At 43.0% G+C, this 18,172-nt stretch overlaps 2 protein-coding genes across 2 annotated transcripts in view; one reads left to right on the top strand and one right to left on the bottom strand.

Annotated features, from left to right (window-relative positions):
* The window catches only part of TRIM71 (tripartite motif containing 71), a 54,781-nt gene extending 50,945 nt beyond the window's left edge, over nt 1–3,836 (top strand). Inside the window, 1 exon segment of the mRNA XM_057372682.1 lies at nt 1,975–3,836. Within this exon segment, the coding sequence (XP_057228665.1) occupies nt 1,975–3,426 (1,452 nt within the window). The 3' untranslated portion in view covers nt 3,427–3,836.
* Nucleotides 3,837–12,821: 8,985 nt separating this feature from the next.
* CNOT10 (CCR4-NOT transcription complex subunit 10) overlaps nt 12,822–18,172 on the bottom strand; it is a 32,326-nt gene continuing 26,975 nt past the window's right edge. The window contains exons 15-19 of the mRNA XM_057372681.1: nt 16,837–16,967; nt 16,042–16,077; nt 15,819–15,946; nt 14,490–14,565; nt 12,822–13,103 (exon numbers count right to left, since the gene is read on the bottom strand). Coding sequence (XP_057228664.1) covers nt 12,949–13,103; nt 14,490–14,565; nt 15,819–15,946; nt 16,042–16,077; nt 16,837–16,967 — 526 coding nt within the window. The 3' untranslated portion in view covers nt 12,822–12,948. The remainder of the gene's footprint in view (nt 13,104–14,489; nt 14,566–15,818; nt 15,947–16,041; nt 16,078–16,836; nt 16,968–18,172) is intronic.

Genomic DNA, 18,172 nt, shown 5'->3' with positions numbered 1-18,172 from the left:
TTTGGATTGGCCCTTTGGATGCACTTGTAGAATTGAACAGCAACACACTCTCTGCTGTAGGATTAGGCTTTTTAGATCAGCAAGTCCTGCTGRCTTGTGCAATGACCACAAGCGGTAAAAGGGAACAAAAATATCCGCTCAGGATRGGAAAGGTTTATGAGTTAACTGAGACTGCTCCTGTAACAAGCAGTGGCACCAGWCAGTGCAGCTGGAAAGCAGGTGCTGTGTGGCTGCTGCCACCTGCTCTCTGTGCAGCAGAGCCAGGTAGGATGGTGTGTACATGTCCTTGGTGAGGCATCTGCTGCCCAGAAGCAGTGCTAAGGCATTTCTCCCCTCTATTCCATCAACATGAACTGGAACAGTAATTTTCTGGTTCTGTTGCCAGCAAAATGACCTCTCTGGTAAGAGTTTRTTGTTGGAACTGCTCTAGCTACAGTGAGACTGATCCCCTACAAAAGAAGTTCTGTTTTCTCTTAAGCATCAAGGGGAAGATTAAAAATGTGCTTTATATAGTTAGTGTACTTTGAATGTTGCTTTTTCTGAGGTTTTGGATTGAGAGACATGAGTTCACTTTTCATTGTTAACCTTTCCCAGGAAGCTTGGCAGCTTTATCTTCTGAGGTATTCCTAGTACAGACAGAGTAAGAGCTTGCCCCTAAGCTGTTTTTATCCCACAGTGCTGTCCAAATGCTCTTTGTTGGAATGTCTGCACTGAGAGCAAGCTCTCTTCAAGTTATAAAACATTTTAAGATGGAAACTTGGTGGTGATGGTGGTAAACGATTCTAGCAAAACATGTATCAAGCTCTTGTTTCAACCATGCTAATAAATAGTTTTGGATACCAGAGCTGAGTCCAAGGATTAAGCTGAGACACAAGATTAGTAATTTGTCTTGGATATCCATTGGAAGAAGCATCTTTAATTTTTTTTTTACAGTTTAGTAAAACCTGTGTGCCTCAACTTACAGCACGTTTGTACATATGGTTGTCTAGTCAGTGTCTAACCAAGGAGTCTTCAGACACTGAGTTTTCCTTTATTAAAATGCATCCCAGGWATTGTTCTGCAGCCAGGCAGGTATTCAGACATCAGGAAATGTACTTTTGCAACAATAAAGCCAGGACACATTACATTAGTTTTACAAAGCAGGTGTCTTTGCCAGATGGTCCGAAGTGGTTTTTCACAAGTAAAGATAGACAGACTTTTATAGATGAGTTACAAAATAACCATTTTTACACCAACTTCAGTCCCTAAAGCAGGGACTGGCAGCAACCTTCTGTGTCATTTGAAGTGATGTTTACAAAGCACGAGCTCAGCATGACTGCCAGTATTTGCAAGAAAATATTAAAATAATTGGACCCTAAAAAATCCCTGGAGATAGATATCTGGTATTATCCAGTCATGTGAAAACAGTTCTGGCAGGCAGGGGAATGACAGGAGCCAACGTGAATTAGCTGATGCTGACTCGCTGTGTGTGACAACAGCACACCTTCTGAAATGGGTCTCAGTTCTGATTAGTGAAGCCTCAGCCTCTGCTCTTCTTAGAGCCTGCAATAACCTCTGTCCTCCCTGGGGGCTAAATGAGATGTGTCTTTGGATGATCTGTCAAGTACCTTGCAACTAGAAAACAGAGTAGCATTAGAGGAAGCAAATAATTACTAGTAAGCAAGTGCTTCTCGCTTTCAAATGTCACTCTGATGCAGCAGATCTGCAGAGTAGGAATGTATCATTTTGCCTGGAGCATAGCAGAGACTAATAACTGTAAATTTGGATAAATAATTAGTTTTCCTCRTTTCTTCTTGTCTGCATCACGGCTTTTAGAGGTTTCTTCCGCRGCTATGTGTCAACATGCTGTAACAGTTGTCCAACTGGCTTTTATGTGGAAGGAAAACTTAAGGAAATCTGTGTTGTCTTCCGAAATCTGTTGTCCTGTCTTTCCTGATATAAGTGTGCCTTTCTCTCCCCCCTGTTTCCCACAAGGTGGAAAAGATTCGCCAGGTCAAGGCTAAGTCCCTCTACTTGCAAGTTGAAAAGTTACGTCAGAACCTCAACAAACTGGATAACACCATTAGTGCTGTCCAGCAGGTCCTGGAGGAGGGTCGTGCCATGGATATTCTCCTGGCCCGGGACCGCATGCTGGCTCAGGTGCAGGAGCTGAAGAACGTCAGGGGCCTTCTCCAGCCRCAGGAAGACGACAGGATCATGTTCACCCCGCCTGACCAGGCGTTGTACATGGCTGTTAAATCGATGGGCTTCGTCAGCAGCGGGGCTTTCGCYCCCCTGACCAAAGCCACGGGCGAAGGGCTCAAGCGTGCGCTGCAGGGCAAGGTGGCCTCTTTCACCGTCATCGGCTACGACCACGACGGGGAGCCTCGCCTTTCGGGGGGCGACATGATCTCCGCGGTGGTCATGGGCCCCGACGGAAACCTTTTCGGGGCAGACGTGAGCGATCAGCAGAACGGGACCTACGTGGTCAGCTACCGTCCCCAGCTGGAGGGAGAGCACCTGGTGTCGGTGATGATGTGCAACCAACACATCGAGAACAGCCCCTTCAAGGTGGTGGTGAAGTCCGGGCGCAGCTACATCGGCATCGGGCTGCCGGGGCTGTCCTTCGGCAGCGAGGGGGACAGCGACGGCAAGCTCTGCCGCCCCTGGGGGGTCAGCGTCGACAAAGAAGGCTACATCATCGTCGCCGACCGCAGCAACAACCGCATCCAGGTGTTCAAGCCGTGCGGGACCTTCCATCACAAGTTTGGCACGCTGGGCTCCCGTCCAGGCCAGTTCGATCGCCCCGCCGGCGTGGCCTGCGACATCTCGCGTAGGATCATCGTGGCCGACAAGGACAATCATCGCATCCAGATCTTCACGTTCGACGGGCAGTTCATTCTGAAGTTCGGGGAGAAAGGAACAAAGAACGGGCAATTCAATTACCCGTGGGATGTGGCCGTCAACGCGGAGGGCAAGATCCTGGTCTCCGACACGAGGAACCATCGCGTTCAGCTGTTCGGGCCCGACGGCGTGTTCCTGAACAAGTACGGCTTCGAAGGGGCGCTCTGGAAGCACTTTGATTCCCCCAGAGGTGTGACGTTCAATCACGAGGGCCACTTGGTCGTGACGGACTTCAACAACCATCGCCTCCTGGTCATCCATCCGGACTGCCAGTCGGCGCGCTTCCTGGGCTCCGAGGGCACCGGCAACGGGCAGTTCCTGCGCCCGCAGGGCGTGGCGGTGGATCAGGAAGGGCGCATCATCGTGGCCGACTCCAGGAACCACCGGGTGCAGATATTCGAGTCCAATGGTAGCTTTTTATGCAAGTTTGGCACTCAGGGAAGCGGCTTTGGTCAGATGGACCGTCCTTCAGGTATAGCTGTCACCCCTGATGGCATGATTGTTGTGGTCGACTTCGGAAACAATCGAATTCTCGTCTTCTAATCTGTGTTTGAATTAGGAAGAAACTGTCTCAGGGAAATTCTTCTAAGAGAAAATGAAAAAATACAACGTTAATTCAAACCTACCTCATCTTTAATTTTTTTACAGATGAATGTACTTACCTTTTCTGCAGGGAGTGAGCCTGTAAAATTGAATTCTATCTACCTCATTGTCCTCCCTTCCCTCCCCGGTTTCTCGCCCCTTCCCCRTCCCCACATACTCATATTTCAGAACGTTTTACCTCTTCCCCCCGTTGGGGTTTCATGCACAAACAAGTGTTGCTGTGCACATTAGGTGGTTTGTGTGGTGAGTTCTGTTAGACTAAGCCAAGAAAGGCGCTATGTAACTTTTTAAATGGAGAAAATGGTAGTAGATGTTTGTAGAGAATTTGTGTTCTTGACCATTCTGCAGTTCTGTGGGTGGGGACATGGGAGGGGGTGGACATTTGTTGTTTGTTTTTGTTTTTTTTTAATTGCTGCTGCAGCAGAGAACTTTTTCCTGTTCTCCTTTTTATACCTCAGTGTGTTTGATTTACTGGCGAGCACAGCATCTTGTTCCCAGACAACTTTGAACATTTTGTGAAAGTGAGTGGGATTCACTTGCCAGGAAGAGCAAGTTTGCATMTTTTTGGCATTTCTGTGTATTTTTTTACTAAAACACAGTAATTCAACAGCACAAAGTGAAGCTGATGAAAATGCACAAAACTTCTTTAAGTTTAAACCAAATTGTTCATTTTAGTGGCTTAGTGCGATCATTGTAAAGTTTAGATAAAAAGCAAGGCTTCCTTTATCATGTCATTGAGAATTTCTTTTTACCCCTTTTCACCTGAAAGCTAAATTAGTTTGAAAAAAGTTACTGTTTCTTTTTATCAGTGCCTGTAATCTGGGTAACAGAAGAGGTTACAAAGAGCACTGAAACAGGGAAAATCAAACCCTTTTGATTTACTTTCTTGTGAAATGACTAGAGTTTTTTTACCCCCCCAACCCCCATAGAGAGACTTTAAGGGAATAATGTTTGAATTTGTTAGAACAGAAGTGGTACCTTTTTCCAGAAGTAAGAAATAAGCACAGCTTTGGAGATTCAGGGTGTGTTTTGGAGAAGTCAGCAGGTTGTTTTGCTTTGGTTTTTGTTTTGTTTTTGTTTTTTTTTTGTTTAGAGAGGATTGCAATAACTATCAGTGACAAAAATAGTGGGCTTTTTCATCTTCTGGCTTCCCCAAAGAGCTGGACTGAAGATTTTGGAAATGTCTGCTGTAGCTTTTAGGGTGGGTAGGGTGGGCCTGTAGCTCCCTGCTGCAAGATCTCTGGCTACAGATCCAAGTGAAGAGTTACCAGTACCRGCTAAAGGCAAACTGCATCAAGGTGAAACTTTGCTGCTTTTTTTTCCCAGGGCAGTACCAAAGAATTCTGTGTAAAATTAATGTAAATGATCCTTAAAAGCTTGGAGGCAGGGGGAAGTTTGCCCTTTAGGGGATATAAAAACAGGTGTTCTGAGAAGCATAAACGTTTGGGGGAGAATAGAGATCTCTTTAGCAAAAGGTGACTTTGAGTCCCTGGAAGGATTTGGTTTTATTCTTCAATTTCTYGCATTCCAGTTTAGCTGTTCATGCAGATGTGGTCTCTACAGACCTGTATCTTCACCCTCTGGAGTTGGCAAATGAGAATTGTTTAAAGGGGGGGGACAGAGGATTCTTCTGTCTCTCTGCAATGCAGAAAATGATGTGTCAGTACTCCTAGACTTGGAAATGCCATGGGATTTACCTTACTGTTTGCAAGAGAAGATCTCTGAAGTGTGAACATGGCCATTGTGGAAAAATTTGAAGAGCCTTAAACCATCCTCTAAGGAAAGGGTTCATCTCTCTGCCAGCCACCATGCACAAAAGTGACCTGAGGTTGAAAGGCTCTTTACAATTCTGTGAGAAATCACAAGGTGCACTTTCCTTCTTGCTGCTTTCCCCTCCAAGGAGTTAACTTTCTGGATTTTGTAGAAATACCGATGATGTGTGCGGACAGAGAGAGCTGCCACTGTAGAGGAGGCTTAAACTAAAGGACCAGAAAGAAAGATTCATGAGATGGCAACACCTCTTTTGAAAGAAGGGTGAGGAAAAACTTCTAAATAAAATGGGATAAAACAACTGTGCCACCTTTCAGCCAAAGCCTCAAGGAAGCAAACTCTTCAAAGCAGTGTGTTTCAGTTAGGCTTAATCTTAGGATGGCATGGTTTAAAAACAATCTTGAAAGGATAATCTTTTATACAGATGTCTGTCATTAAATTTCTGTGGCCACACAAAATGTGTATGAGAGAGAGCTCATTTACCTTCAAGTTTTGCAAGTTCTGCCTGTGTACACGCTGCCCTTCTTGGGGGTGGCCTACAGCAGTGACAGATATCCGTGGTTGTGTTGTATTATTCAGCCCAGGAATTATTTGCAACTCGGGCTATGAAAACGAGTAGCCTGCAAGATCTAGATACCAAAGAAAACTGGTTTAAAAAGCTTTAATGTTTAGTCTGCAGTGTCCTTGCAWTTATCCTGTCATGTCTTAATGAAAATGCCAGGTCTCTTAATACTTTGACCAGARTGGCTGACAGTGTTGAAGTGTCCTAGAAATGCTCTTGTGCTTTAATGCTTGTGGGGTTTGCCYTTCTCTGGGGCTAGAAGGGAGCTGGTTTTCCAGGCATTAAAAAAAAAAAAGTCAAGGATTGTGTTGAGCTGGAGGAASCTTTTTGCCCCCCAGCCTGCGGAAGGTGACACACACTGAAGGTGCCCTTCGCTGTTTTGAACGGAGCCATTGCACAACACCCCTGCCCAGCTCAGTCAGGAAGAAGAATGACTTGAACTCTTTCTAAGTTGCTGTCTATTTAACTCAGTGGGATTTGCTTGCAAATCTAACCTTGAGTGTTTGACCTTGTGTTGGGGAGCTTTTTCGTTTTAAAAACACTACTATTTAGCTACCCAAAAGAATTCCTTAATCTTTGTGATAGAWAGTGCTAAGCACACTTGGTCTCATTGAAAAGTGGTAGTGTAGCTTATAAAATGGAGTGTTTTATATGCAATGAAAAAAGTAGTGCTAATATACAATGCCAACATCAGATGCCCCATAGGGGCTGATTAAAARGTAATATACTTTAAAGAGATTCAAACCTTGCTCTGCTTTTCCATGCATGTTCTCAGGTTGATGCCCCAGTATCATAACATACATGCACTCAGAGAGGAAAAGCAAGGCTTGGAAGCTGGATTGCAAACCAAACAAGCATTCAGAGTAACCTCCTTAACTAGGGGAAGTGGCCTGGAGAAGGGTAAAGTGAGTGTGTGCCTCTTTGTTGGGGAACAGCAAATGTGGGTGACAGAGCTGTCTACTAGAACTCCCAAAGGATTTTCTCTATGCCAGGTTAAACCAGTGGCTCTCTGTAAACCTTTTGCTTGACAAAATGTTATCAGCAATCAGTGTGGCTGGTTTGGGTGTTCAGCATATGAAGCAATCTTGTCCTTTCTCAGAATTATTTAAGCAGGAACTTTAGTAGCAAACTGAAGCAGATTCAGTATTTGATATTGCAGGTCCTTCAAATAACTCACTCCTTTTTATTTAGTACATTTTAAATATAACTTATTTAAGGAAGCCCATGAACCTTAAACTTTTAAAGAAAGCAAGGGAAGGAAGATAACACCTGAAAAAAACTAATGCATGTTAGGGCCAGGCGTAACCAGCTTTGGAAAAAGAACAAGTCACTTGGATGTGGCATTCCCTTRGAACTGCAGAAAAGTGGGCCCAGTCTGTTATGTTGCAGTTAAACCRTAATTAATTTCTGAAGAAAGCAGGTTTATAGGCTCATCTTGCCATAACTTTGATAATAAGATTTCTTTGTTCAGTTCTAGTTTAAAAAAATATTGTGCCAAAGTTTTGTTTATTTTTTAAAGGAGTGTAAGCCAAATGGTGCCAAAAGGTAATAGGGTATTTAAAAGTAGAGGTATTTAGACAAACAGTTTGGAACTGTATAAAAAAGGAACACTGGTACTTGCGTTAGACAAATATTGTACCTTTAGTCTTTGAGTCCTTGGGAGTTTGAAACCCAGTTTGCTGTGGTACAAAATGCACAACTTGAGATGCCACTATCTTTTGCTTGAAGTTCTACCTCACTTTGCAGAAGTAAATCATCTACCTCAATTTAGCATCAGACAGGTTTGGGAAATAGCTGAGAATCTGCCTGGGGGGAGGATTCATCCTGCCTGTTGGAAAAGCATTTTAATTGAAACGAAGATACTAAATGTGTACTTTGTGGTGACTGCTTGCTTTTGTTTGCTTATATTTTTGCTGCCTGCCTATGGAGATATTAAGCTGCCCATGCTAGAGAATCTGTAAATAAAACCAAATGTTCAGGCAAACTGGACTGAGACCTGAAACGCTTTYGCGTTTGTTCTGGTTTCACTACGAGGTATGGAAGTGTAAACTTTTGTTCAGTATTATGACACTACTGGCTGACGTGACAGACTTCATGTTCATTTGCAGTGTTCTTATGTCCCTAAGACCTTTAGGTCTTCTCTCTACAAGAGAAAAACTTTTATGCATGCCTACCAATGTGTCCTGCTTGGGAAGACTGGTGTTACGATTGCTGTAAACACAATGCTATACCAAATGCTTGAAGGGAATAAGGTCCTGATTTTTTTTATTTTATTGACTTGGTGATTGTATTAGTAGCTTGCTTGACTCAATGGGATTTTTTCCACCATGACAAAGCAATCAAGTTCCTATTCCTGGAGGGCAGTTTCGCTTCAGATACTCAGGAGAGGCAGTTTAAACCGGTGTCTTGGGGGTTTAGGCAAGTTTAGTTGTGATGTGCGACATACCCACTGTTTTACCTGTGGAGTAAAGTTGCAGAAGCACATTTTCAGACTACTCTATTGGAGGGGGAAAAAAAATCCTTTTTCCTCCCCAGTTCTKACTAAGGGGTGGCAGAAGCGAGTACAGGAGACTCCTAATAACAATAGGCTGTGTTGGGTTTGGTAAATGTTATGGTGGGAAATGTACATTGATGTCTCTAAGTGATCTTACGGGTTAACAAGCCAGATTGGCATCTTTTTCCATCATTGTTCAACCAATAATGGTTCTAAAAATGCTTTGTGTACCTGCATGGTCTTAGACCTTCTATTATGATTGTATCAACTTACAAACTCAGGTAGATAATTTTTTAAGCTCTTTTCATAGAGCCTTACTGACTGAATGTTAAGTGTCTGTGTACTGATGTAGTTAAGTAACTTCCTTTTGAACTACCAGACTAGTTTAAAAATAAAGTCCTTTTATAGGTTTGTAGAGTACTTTTCAGACAATGTAATAGTTTTCCTTCAGAGGGAGAGATGTCTGTTTCTGGGTTTTGTTTTTAGTTGGTTTCTTTTTTTTTTCTTTTTTTTTTTTTTTCCTAAAATGACTAAGAGGTTTTTAACTAGTTTGTAAGGTTTGCTTAGTCACCTGAGTTGGTGGGGGTTTCTTATGTCTGTGACTCTCGTTTGTACTGTGCATTATCTGTCATGCCCTGCTCACTTCATGCACAGGTCCTTGGAGGAGTCCAGGGTGTTGAACACATGCCTGTAATTTGACTTAAATTGAAATTGCAAGCCTTGAACAAAAGGAAGCTCAGCCACATGAAACCAATGCAAAAAAACGGTGCATTTTTTTCCTTCCCTCTCTCATTTAATTGGCTGTAGATGTATGCCCCATCTTACAAAATTTTCACTACTGATTTATAAGTAGCATTGCCTTGGTGCAGGTTTGCATTGGGATCCAGGCTGATCTTGTCATTCTTTGGATGTTGGGCATCATTAGTTGATTTGGTTTTTTAGTTTCSTCTTACATTGTTTCTTTTCTACTTCAGTGACTAATCATGCTGCTCTCCTAGTAACAATAAAAGATCTCAGGAGGACAGACAGTGTTCTGCTTTTAATGAGCTKCTCAGAGCTTTTGTATCTAATTGAAAATGAGACAGGCTGTGACAAGAATTGCCATGCTCCAAAAAGGGCATCACATTTCTACTTGGACAAAAAGTGATTTAATTTTTACTTGTCAGATGTCAAATACTGCAGAGAAGAAAGCATGACAGGTTATGTGCAAACTTCTATGTAGAATAAGTGAACAAATTGTTAGAACTCTTGTGTTAATGGAGGCTTCTGAATGTATCTTTGTGGTCCATAGGGAAGGCTGAAGGATGTAGCAAGGAGACGATGTATCAGCTACTGGCAGCCTTAAAACAAAGTCAGTGTCTCTCTGGACTTTAAAATGTTCCTATGCAGTTTATTTTATTTTTGTTTAATCAAATAAATGTGAGGTTTTTTTCATGGCAAATCTGTGTGTGTGTTTCTGTATTATGCAGACAAAACCTTCTCTTCTGTCAGGATATATGAAAAGGAAAATCCCTTGCCTGAGTTTTGAGCTTGACTGTCTCCAGATAGTGATGGCCGAAAACTTTATAACCAGAGGCATCTGCTCTGAAAGGGGAGAGGAGGAGAAATGTAAAAGTGTGTTTACAAAAAAAAAAAAAAAAAAAAAAACCACCCCAAAAGCAAAAGTGTTGATGCAGTGTTAAAAACACTTAGCTGTCTGCACTATTAGAAAAAAAATCCTCATTGTCATGGCTGGAGGAAAGAGTTGTGCTAACTGAATTCACTGCCTCAAACTTGATGCTTTTYCCCCAGTATTTTACCAGAAAATTTCTGGTTTAACTTTTTTAGGTCCATTTCTAGGCTTTCATTCCTTTACTTTGGCAGCTGAAAGCATGGTTCTTCCATGTGGCAATGTAAAGCAAAGCCAACAGAACTTTTAATAGGTGTCTCTGGCAGGGCAGGCTGTGAACAGAGGTTGAGTGAGTGGAAAGCTGCCCTTAATTCTCACTGCCATGGAAAAGGTTTTGAAAAAGAGGATGATGAGCATAGGAAGATGCTCTTCAGGCAAGGTTTGAGAATTAAAGCCTCTGGCTGAATTCCCAGCATGGGTAGCATGTAGGTGGATTCCAGGCTCTGGAAGTGCTTTACCTTTAGCTCTTCAAAGCCAAGATGCTCTCTGGGCCTGTACAGCTGTAGGACTCTCAGCACCATGCTGTGCTCTATTAATCAAAATCCTTGACCGTTGCTTTCTTCCTGCTGGAGCAGCTGGCAACATGTCAGCAGTACAGGGAGGGAGGGAGGGAGGGAGAAGGCCCTGTGAAGGGGCGGACCAAGGCTTACCAGGTGAGTTTGTCCCACTTCCTGTGTTACCTGTATTCCCTTGGCTCCTCTGTGCCYTCTTCTTGAAGACAACTGGAACCCAGAAGCTCACTGAACACCAGAAAAAGGCTCAGGCCACTGCTGAACAAGTGCTGTCCTGTTCTTGCACCGGGGCCGTGGGCAGAGCTAAAGGTTCCAACGAGAAAGAGAACAGTGGCCATGGCCATGGCACAGGAACGGTGCTGAGGTAGTGAAAAGGCTTATGGGGTGCAGTGGGGGAAAAGGGAATGCACCCCCTTTCTCCTGCTGTTGGAATATGAGGCTGTGCAGGGGGGAGATCCTGCAGGTAGGGGAGGGTGGAGGCAAAGAGACAGGCAGTCTTTCCTTCAAGTGGCCYAAAGCAAGCTGAGCATTATTGAGTTCACTAACTTAATCCACAGCTGAGCCGGTGCTGCTCGTCCTCCCCTGCTTCTAGCACGCAAYAGTTCGCAGTTTTACTTAACCTTCACTTCTTTCCTACCAGAGACTAAAAGCAAGTGAGGGAAGAGAAAAGGGACTGGAGGGAGAAGCCAAGTCCTTAGCTGCTGCCTCCCTTAAAGTGTTTGGATACTTATTTTTTCCGTTTTGTTAAGAGTAAACTATGAAAGCCGAAAGCCGTCATCAGCACTCGTCCCTCCCCCTGTGCGAGGCAGTGCCACGGGCAGGGGGAAGCGGCAGAGCTGCGCTGGGGCTGAAGACTGCGGCTCACGTACAAATGCGGCTGCGATAAGATTTGCCTTATCGGGGAAACAACTGCATCCTTCACCGAGCCCGGGCACGGCCAGAGCATCTTTTGCATGTGAATGCCCCGCATTCCTGGGGGGGAGTGGGGGGAGGAGCGGGGAAGAATCTTCTCTATTCAGGGCCCGGGACCACACAGGGAGCATCTTGAACCTTTTTGAATTTAATCAGTCCATCTCCTTCGACCTAAAGGATGTATCAGCTCCCTTTCTCCCTTCTTTCTGAAAGGTGATCTCTTCCTATTTTTCCTGGTATTTTTTATAATTCTAGTGTTTCTAAACTGTTTGCCCCTACCTGACAAGGGTTCACTGCACCTCCTGCAGTGATAGAAGAGTTACTGAAAAAGGCAGCTACGGGGCTGTTATTCTGAAAGGCTTGAAAAGCAGCAGTTACCTGACACGAGGGAGTGGAGCAGGTCTCAAGCTTGCTGCTGCACTTCCTGCTTACTGCACAACTTGCAGGTTGTTTGATACACTTGCTGTTCTGTTGTTTGGGGCTTGTTTCTTCAAGACCCTGGATACAAACGCAGGGCTGTCCCACTGCCTTCMTCTCCTGGACACTTCCTCTCCTGTGCTTTACCTCACACCCGTGTTACAGAGAGCAGAAGCTGCAGGCCCTGMATCCCAGGTGATGCTTGGAAAAGTGACCTTCCTGATGGGGGCTGGAGCAAAGTACAAGGGCAGCAGCCCAGGGAGATAAGGTGTTAGCTCAGCTCTGCCCTGGAGATTATCAGGGCAAAGGCTCAGATAAGTGAAATGGCATAAAACAGCCCTGGAGGGACTGTGAGCAGTGCTGGGCTCCATGCAGGGCTCCAATTATCTTATGCCTGCATTGAGTCCCAAAGCAGGATGACTCCTCAGCTCCTGTGCTCACAATAAGTAACCAGAGGGTCCTTGATTATGCTGCCATCTTGGTTGAGTAAAAGGCAGAGATTTTTCTGAAAAAGAGGGGAAATCCTCTCTAGAATTAAGGAAACTAGACAAAAAGCCCACCACAACCCAACAAGAAAACCCMAAAAAACCCAAACAAAGAATCAAAAAGCCAACCAAACAAAGCCCCAGCCTTTTTCTTAGAGCCAGGCGCACACTTCTACTGTACCTCCACCATTACACCTTTCTGTTGGGCAAAGGAAAACCAAGAAGGAGGTAAAAAAAGCCTAAACCAAAGAAAAAGCGAACAGGTCCCCTCTTCTTTGAGGAAGAACATGGCTCATATGTGTCAAAACAGCAACCAACACAACAGGTCAACTACCTCATAGTTCAGGTAAATGGTTCACTCCACTCAGTTCTCTCCCCTCTATTCTCTTCAAAAAGAGCTGAATTACACAATTTGGATAACGCGGTTTTTTGTTAAATAAACTACCACTCCTATTCAAAGCAGATCCCAACCTCCCAYCATTCATGAAATAACCTTTACAAACAAGTCTTTTGGTTTACATCTTTTATTAAAAATTTACATAAACACTCCAGCAATTGGGGTATCCAGGTGTCCTAGGTTAAAAAAATATACAAAATCCCAAGCCCTCATGATCAGGGCAGCAGCAGGTTAAAGCACAACCTCACTTCCTTTGAACAGTGGTGAAAGCTGGCATCTGAATGGGCTGGATTGAGTGGACTGGCTGGAAAACAGGCTTTTTCCGCATGTCAGAGAGTGTTTTCACAGAAGGGAGCAGCTGGTTCCTCTTGATGATCTGCAGTGCCAGCTGCGTGTTACCTACAAGACAACTTTCAATTAAAAAACCCAAAATACCATTTTATGACACAGGAATTGCTGTTCAGGGGCAGAGCTGATGAGCCAGCCCTGGGCCCAGGCCAAGTACACCAGCATTTCCTCTCCAGTGAAATGCTGACATGGACAGGAAAAGCAGTAGACAACAGTAAATTTGAAAAAAAAACAGTTTTTGATTGAATCCACCTATTCTTAGCTGAAGACATAAAGCCAAAGCACTTTTTAATTTCCCACAGGGCACCTCTCTTCTTTCTCCCAGCTGCATAGTGAGGCTCTAGCTCTCACAGAAAATRCCCTCACTCTGTAACACTGCAGACACTAATGTGAAGGCCAAGGGGATAAAACATTTTTAAAAGAAGAAATCTGATTTTCAGCTGCATGTATGGCCCACCAAATAGCTACCAATATAAATGGAAAACTTACTCTGTTACAAATTAAGCTTGTAAAATTAGAGGAGAAAAGACACAGTTCTGAGGAGAGTATTTGTCCCTCATACTTTTCTTTACTAAAGTTTCAGTTTCAGAAGAGATGCACCATTTTGTTGTCATTTATGGAACAAAAATATCTTCAGCTTCTTTTAGTTATTCACTTAGGGGGCAAAGGATGTAAATCCCACTTTCTACTCTCTTCTGTTCTGTACATATTTTTTTCATAAATAAAGGTTTCAAAATTCCAATTTAGAGACATCTTTGTAAGAAAAGCTTTGCAGAAGTCTCAATTCCAAATGCAAATGCTCAAATCTTCTGCCTGCCTGCAGTGCAACATAACTGAAGGGGAACAGGCACACASAACATTTCACAACACTTGGCTATTAAGCCCTAAGGGGCACAGATCTGCAGCCATRACAGCTTCAAGCAGCAGCTGCACCAGTTTGCTCACACTGCAGAATTCAAGTGCAATCTTTCCAGTTTCCCATTATGCAGAGCTTTTCCCTCATACAAATGCAGTGAACCTTCAAAAGGAAGCATTTTGGGAGACAATTATCAATCTTACAAGATTTGCTGCCATACTTGYTACACAGGCTTTGACATGGCTTCTTTGGGAAACTTGGATTGTGGTTGCCTTTTAATGGAGAAAGCCTTTATAGTACAAACCTCATCAAAGGTTTTACTCAGTCTATCCAAGACTGCTGACTTTTGCACAAACTATGGAAAACTTCAGTCAGGAAATGAATTTTTAGGAAGTCTGGAGTGTGTAAGAACACRATGGCAACACAACATACATGAATCCACAGCAGTGCAAAATGGAGGCAGAGCCCAAAGTGTATCATCCAAAATACTGGCATAACTCTATTTTAGAGTAGGAATGATGACTATTGCCCTCCTGCCTTTGTATCCCAAATGTAGGTTGACAGAACATTTCCCARCTTACCATTCTGTAATTCAAGATACACAGCCAGCAGGATGGCCTCCGGAGGGATCTCTTTGGGGTGGATCAGTGAAGCAGCCTTATTGAAAAAGAAGAGARTGGGGAGAAAAAGTGCTTAAGATCCAGCACAAAGTGCCCCTTGACAAGATTTCTACCACCATCTTAGGTAACAAAACTAAATAACAATTCATCCATTTAAATCAGATTTTTTTCAWACTCATACTCATCAGGTTTAAGCATGCAAGGAGAGACTGCAAGATTATCTACACTGCAAGATTGTTTCACACTAATTAGCAGGACCATCTGCTGTGTGCTTATGTTCATATGGATCTGTAATTCTTGGGCCAGCCTAGTGTGGTTTCCTGGTGAGCTGACAGGTGAAGAAGGAAACCTCCACTGCTCCAAAGTTGAGAATACAAAGTTAATACAGATCATTCGTTAGCTTTCCAAATACAGCAATTTTTCAGCTATGAAATCAATTAATTTATTGTAGACACAGAGCCCCACTAWATTTTACATCCATGGATGGCCTTGTGCTCCTTTGGGCTTTACAGAGGTGCTACAGAGCCCAAGCACAGACACCTGCCCCATCCTAAGAAGTCTCTGGAGGAAAAGAAGCCAGACAACTGCCTTAAGCAGCTSAGAGCCTCACAATATTTGAATCTGTTCACATCCACAACTACTGTGAAATAATTTGGAAGCTGCTGTTTCAGTTCATAGCTCCAATGCATCCAAGTAGTCTTCCTGACAGACAGAAATGGCTGCAAAAAGAGAAACATCATGACTGAAAGAGAGGGGTCCCAGCCATGAGAAAGCCTGTGTCATGTCACTTGATCTAAGTGGAGAAAGCATTTCAAAAGCAGTACTTGAAAATTCTTGGGACAAGAGGCAGACAAGGAACATACTTCCAGCAGAATTGCAGTTTGTTCTCACAGCCCTAAATATAATAGTTCTGATGTTGAATTATTAAAAGACTAGGGAGGAAACCTTTTCTGAAATACAAAAATTACTACTAGACAATTAAAAAGACCTGAAAAATATCCAAACAAACCAGCAAACTCAGAGGAAGTGAAAAGGCTTCTTAGTCATCTTCCACTATTCCGATATGTCTTAAGAAAAAAAATGCTGCCTGTCGTGGTACTGAACCTTTTAAACAAGTAAGAAATTTGGAATCCTTCATTTCAATGTTTCTGATGGAGACTGGTGCATAAAAACAGAATGAAGCCACCATCTCAGCAAATTAACCTGGGCACAGAATTTGCTGTGATCTAAATGGCACTTTGAAGGAAGTACATTTGTCCCTAAAGCTGCCTGRAGATTTGTTTTCCATACCTGATGAAGACACTTTCGAGCTTTGTCATATTCACTCCTCAAGCAGTAAGCACTTCCAAGGTTAAAYAACATCATTGTTCGTGCAGATGTGACCGAACTGGGGTAACATTGTGGTGTCTGCTTGCCAGCTGCAATTAAAAAATTTTTTTTTTTTTCCCTTACTTTTAGTCCAACTGACCAAGTAAGTTCTTGTACTCTGCTGAATACAGTGGCTGGTACTTACAAGATTCCATTGCCTCATTCTCTCCTTTGTCAGAGCCTGCATGCAAAAGAAAAAAAGAACAACCCATCATCTTCTATGACCTTTTTTAAAGCTTATTACAAAAATAATATAAAGATATGAATTTTCTGCTTTCTTCATAGTTTGCCATTAAAGAGGCAAAACAGATCAGTTTGCTCAAGAGTTTACATAACTTAAGACTTCCTGTCTTCAATGCTGTGCTTTTAGATTTGGAGAGGAGTACCATGAAGTTTAAACTGCAGACATGTCACTGGAATCATAGAGCTGCTGTAGACTTCACTACACAGATGGGTTCTGAAGTACTTTTCTCTTACAGAATACACACTTCCAACAAGAAGACTAAGATACAGATTAGTCTCCTCTCTCTCACTAAAGTAGACTCCAGTGGTACATCAAAGCCTGGTTGAAAMACCAAAAAGCTGGAAGAGATGGTATGATGCCCAAACTTAACCATAATAGCACATTTAACAAAAGCAGCTTCCCAAAGTTCCCTTCAAACAAGTCAGAATACTATACAGTCCTATTTATGCTACAGAATTAACCACCTCATAGGAATGACAAACAGGGAAGATACACCAAACACAGAATAGGAACCAAAGCCAGGAAAATAAAAACACAACAACAACAAAAACAAACAACACCCTCCCCCACCCTGCAATAACCTACAGGTCTTAGAACAAAATGTCTCAGTCATCATTGTATTTGTGTCTAGAAAGTTACAGCAGGAAGGCAGCTGAARGCATAACCAGTTTGTAATGAAGTGTTGGATGCATTAACCTTGATCCTGCTCATTTGAGGAGATCCCAAGGGAAACATCAGTGACATTCTCGGGGTTCAAGTGAGTGATGGCATCAGATATTCTGTCTAGMGAGATGAGAGCTTCTGCTGCATACAAATGCCCAAGAAACCTACAGCAAAAAAGGGTTAGGGTACAAATGTCAGCACAGCAATCCCCACAGTTTATTAGGTGAGACAAACTGCAGTTTTCAATATGAGCACATGGGAACTTTTACTGGAAACACTTGCATGGAAGTTAACTTGCTCATAAGGCATTATCATAATACCCAGTTCTACCAYTTACTACTTTCAGGCACCAAAGTTATAAAAAAATCCACACCTGAATAATGACAATTSATCCACGCACAGGAACTGCCGTTCCACAGAGAAGGTACCTTGGTGTGGCTTTATTCCAGAGAATTAAAAAAAAGCCACTCCACAATAGGGATATATCTACAATTTAAAGTGACTTTATGTGTTATGTGACTTTACATTCAATAAATTAAAGCACCTGTTTTCCTGGGACCAAGAAACACACCTCTTTGTCTTTGCAAGAAACTTAGTCATTTAGCATTTCCTTCATTACATAACAGTAACACAAAATTATGTTACCTTGCAAACTCCYCAAAAATCTTGCTAATACAATGACTGTGCAAAAAGATGAGCTCCTGCAGTAGTGTGAAGAACAGAAGCCAAAGAACTTAATTGGCGTGGACCAGTTCAGAGCATAGTGCCAGCATATAAAAACAAGCATGAATTACATTGCCTTTCACAAGCACATTACCAGTTTTGATAAACATTKCTACTGTAAAAACCTCTGCTGTATTTTATCCTGTGCATTAAATGCACAGAGTCAGAATGACAGGGGCTTCAGTTGCCTTTTTTGAATTTGTATGAGAACTGACGGGTAGAAAAAGAATGCACTTTGAACACCCTTCAAAAATACAGTGCCAAATGAGAGGTGAAAAAGAGAAACCTATRTAAGCAGCAATAGCAGATGAAGTGACAGTGCTGCACACACTGSTACTCTGAGTGACTGAGCAAACCTTCCCCCCGAGGCTGCAGATTCATAAGTGACCCTTCAGCAACTTGGATTTGGGCTGATGTTGTGTCCCCACTGCTGCACATCCCTGTCCCTTGYGCTGTGCCAACACGAGCACGTGCAACCCAACAGTGAATCACGACAGAGACCCGATGGTTCTGCTCCTTCCTGGGACCCAGAGCTGGAGAAGGAGCAACAGAAGTAGCAACAGATTCCAAATTACATGGAATTTGTACACAAAGGAGGGAATTCATGTTCCTGTGTGTCAATCCACATTTAGTCAGGGCTTCAACA

This window comes from Malurus melanocephalus, unplaced genomic scaffold (genome assembly GCF_030028575.1).
Source record: "Malurus melanocephalus ecotype Western Australia unplaced genomic scaffold, MMel_1.1 scaffold_177, whole genome shotgun sequence".
Classification (NCBI taxonomy): Eukaryota; Metazoa; Chordata; class Aves; order Passeriformes; family Maluridae; genus Malurus; species Malurus melanocephalus.
The sequence above is the reverse complement of the archived record's forward strand: the minus strand, read 5'-3'. Positions and strand labels throughout refer to the sequence as shown.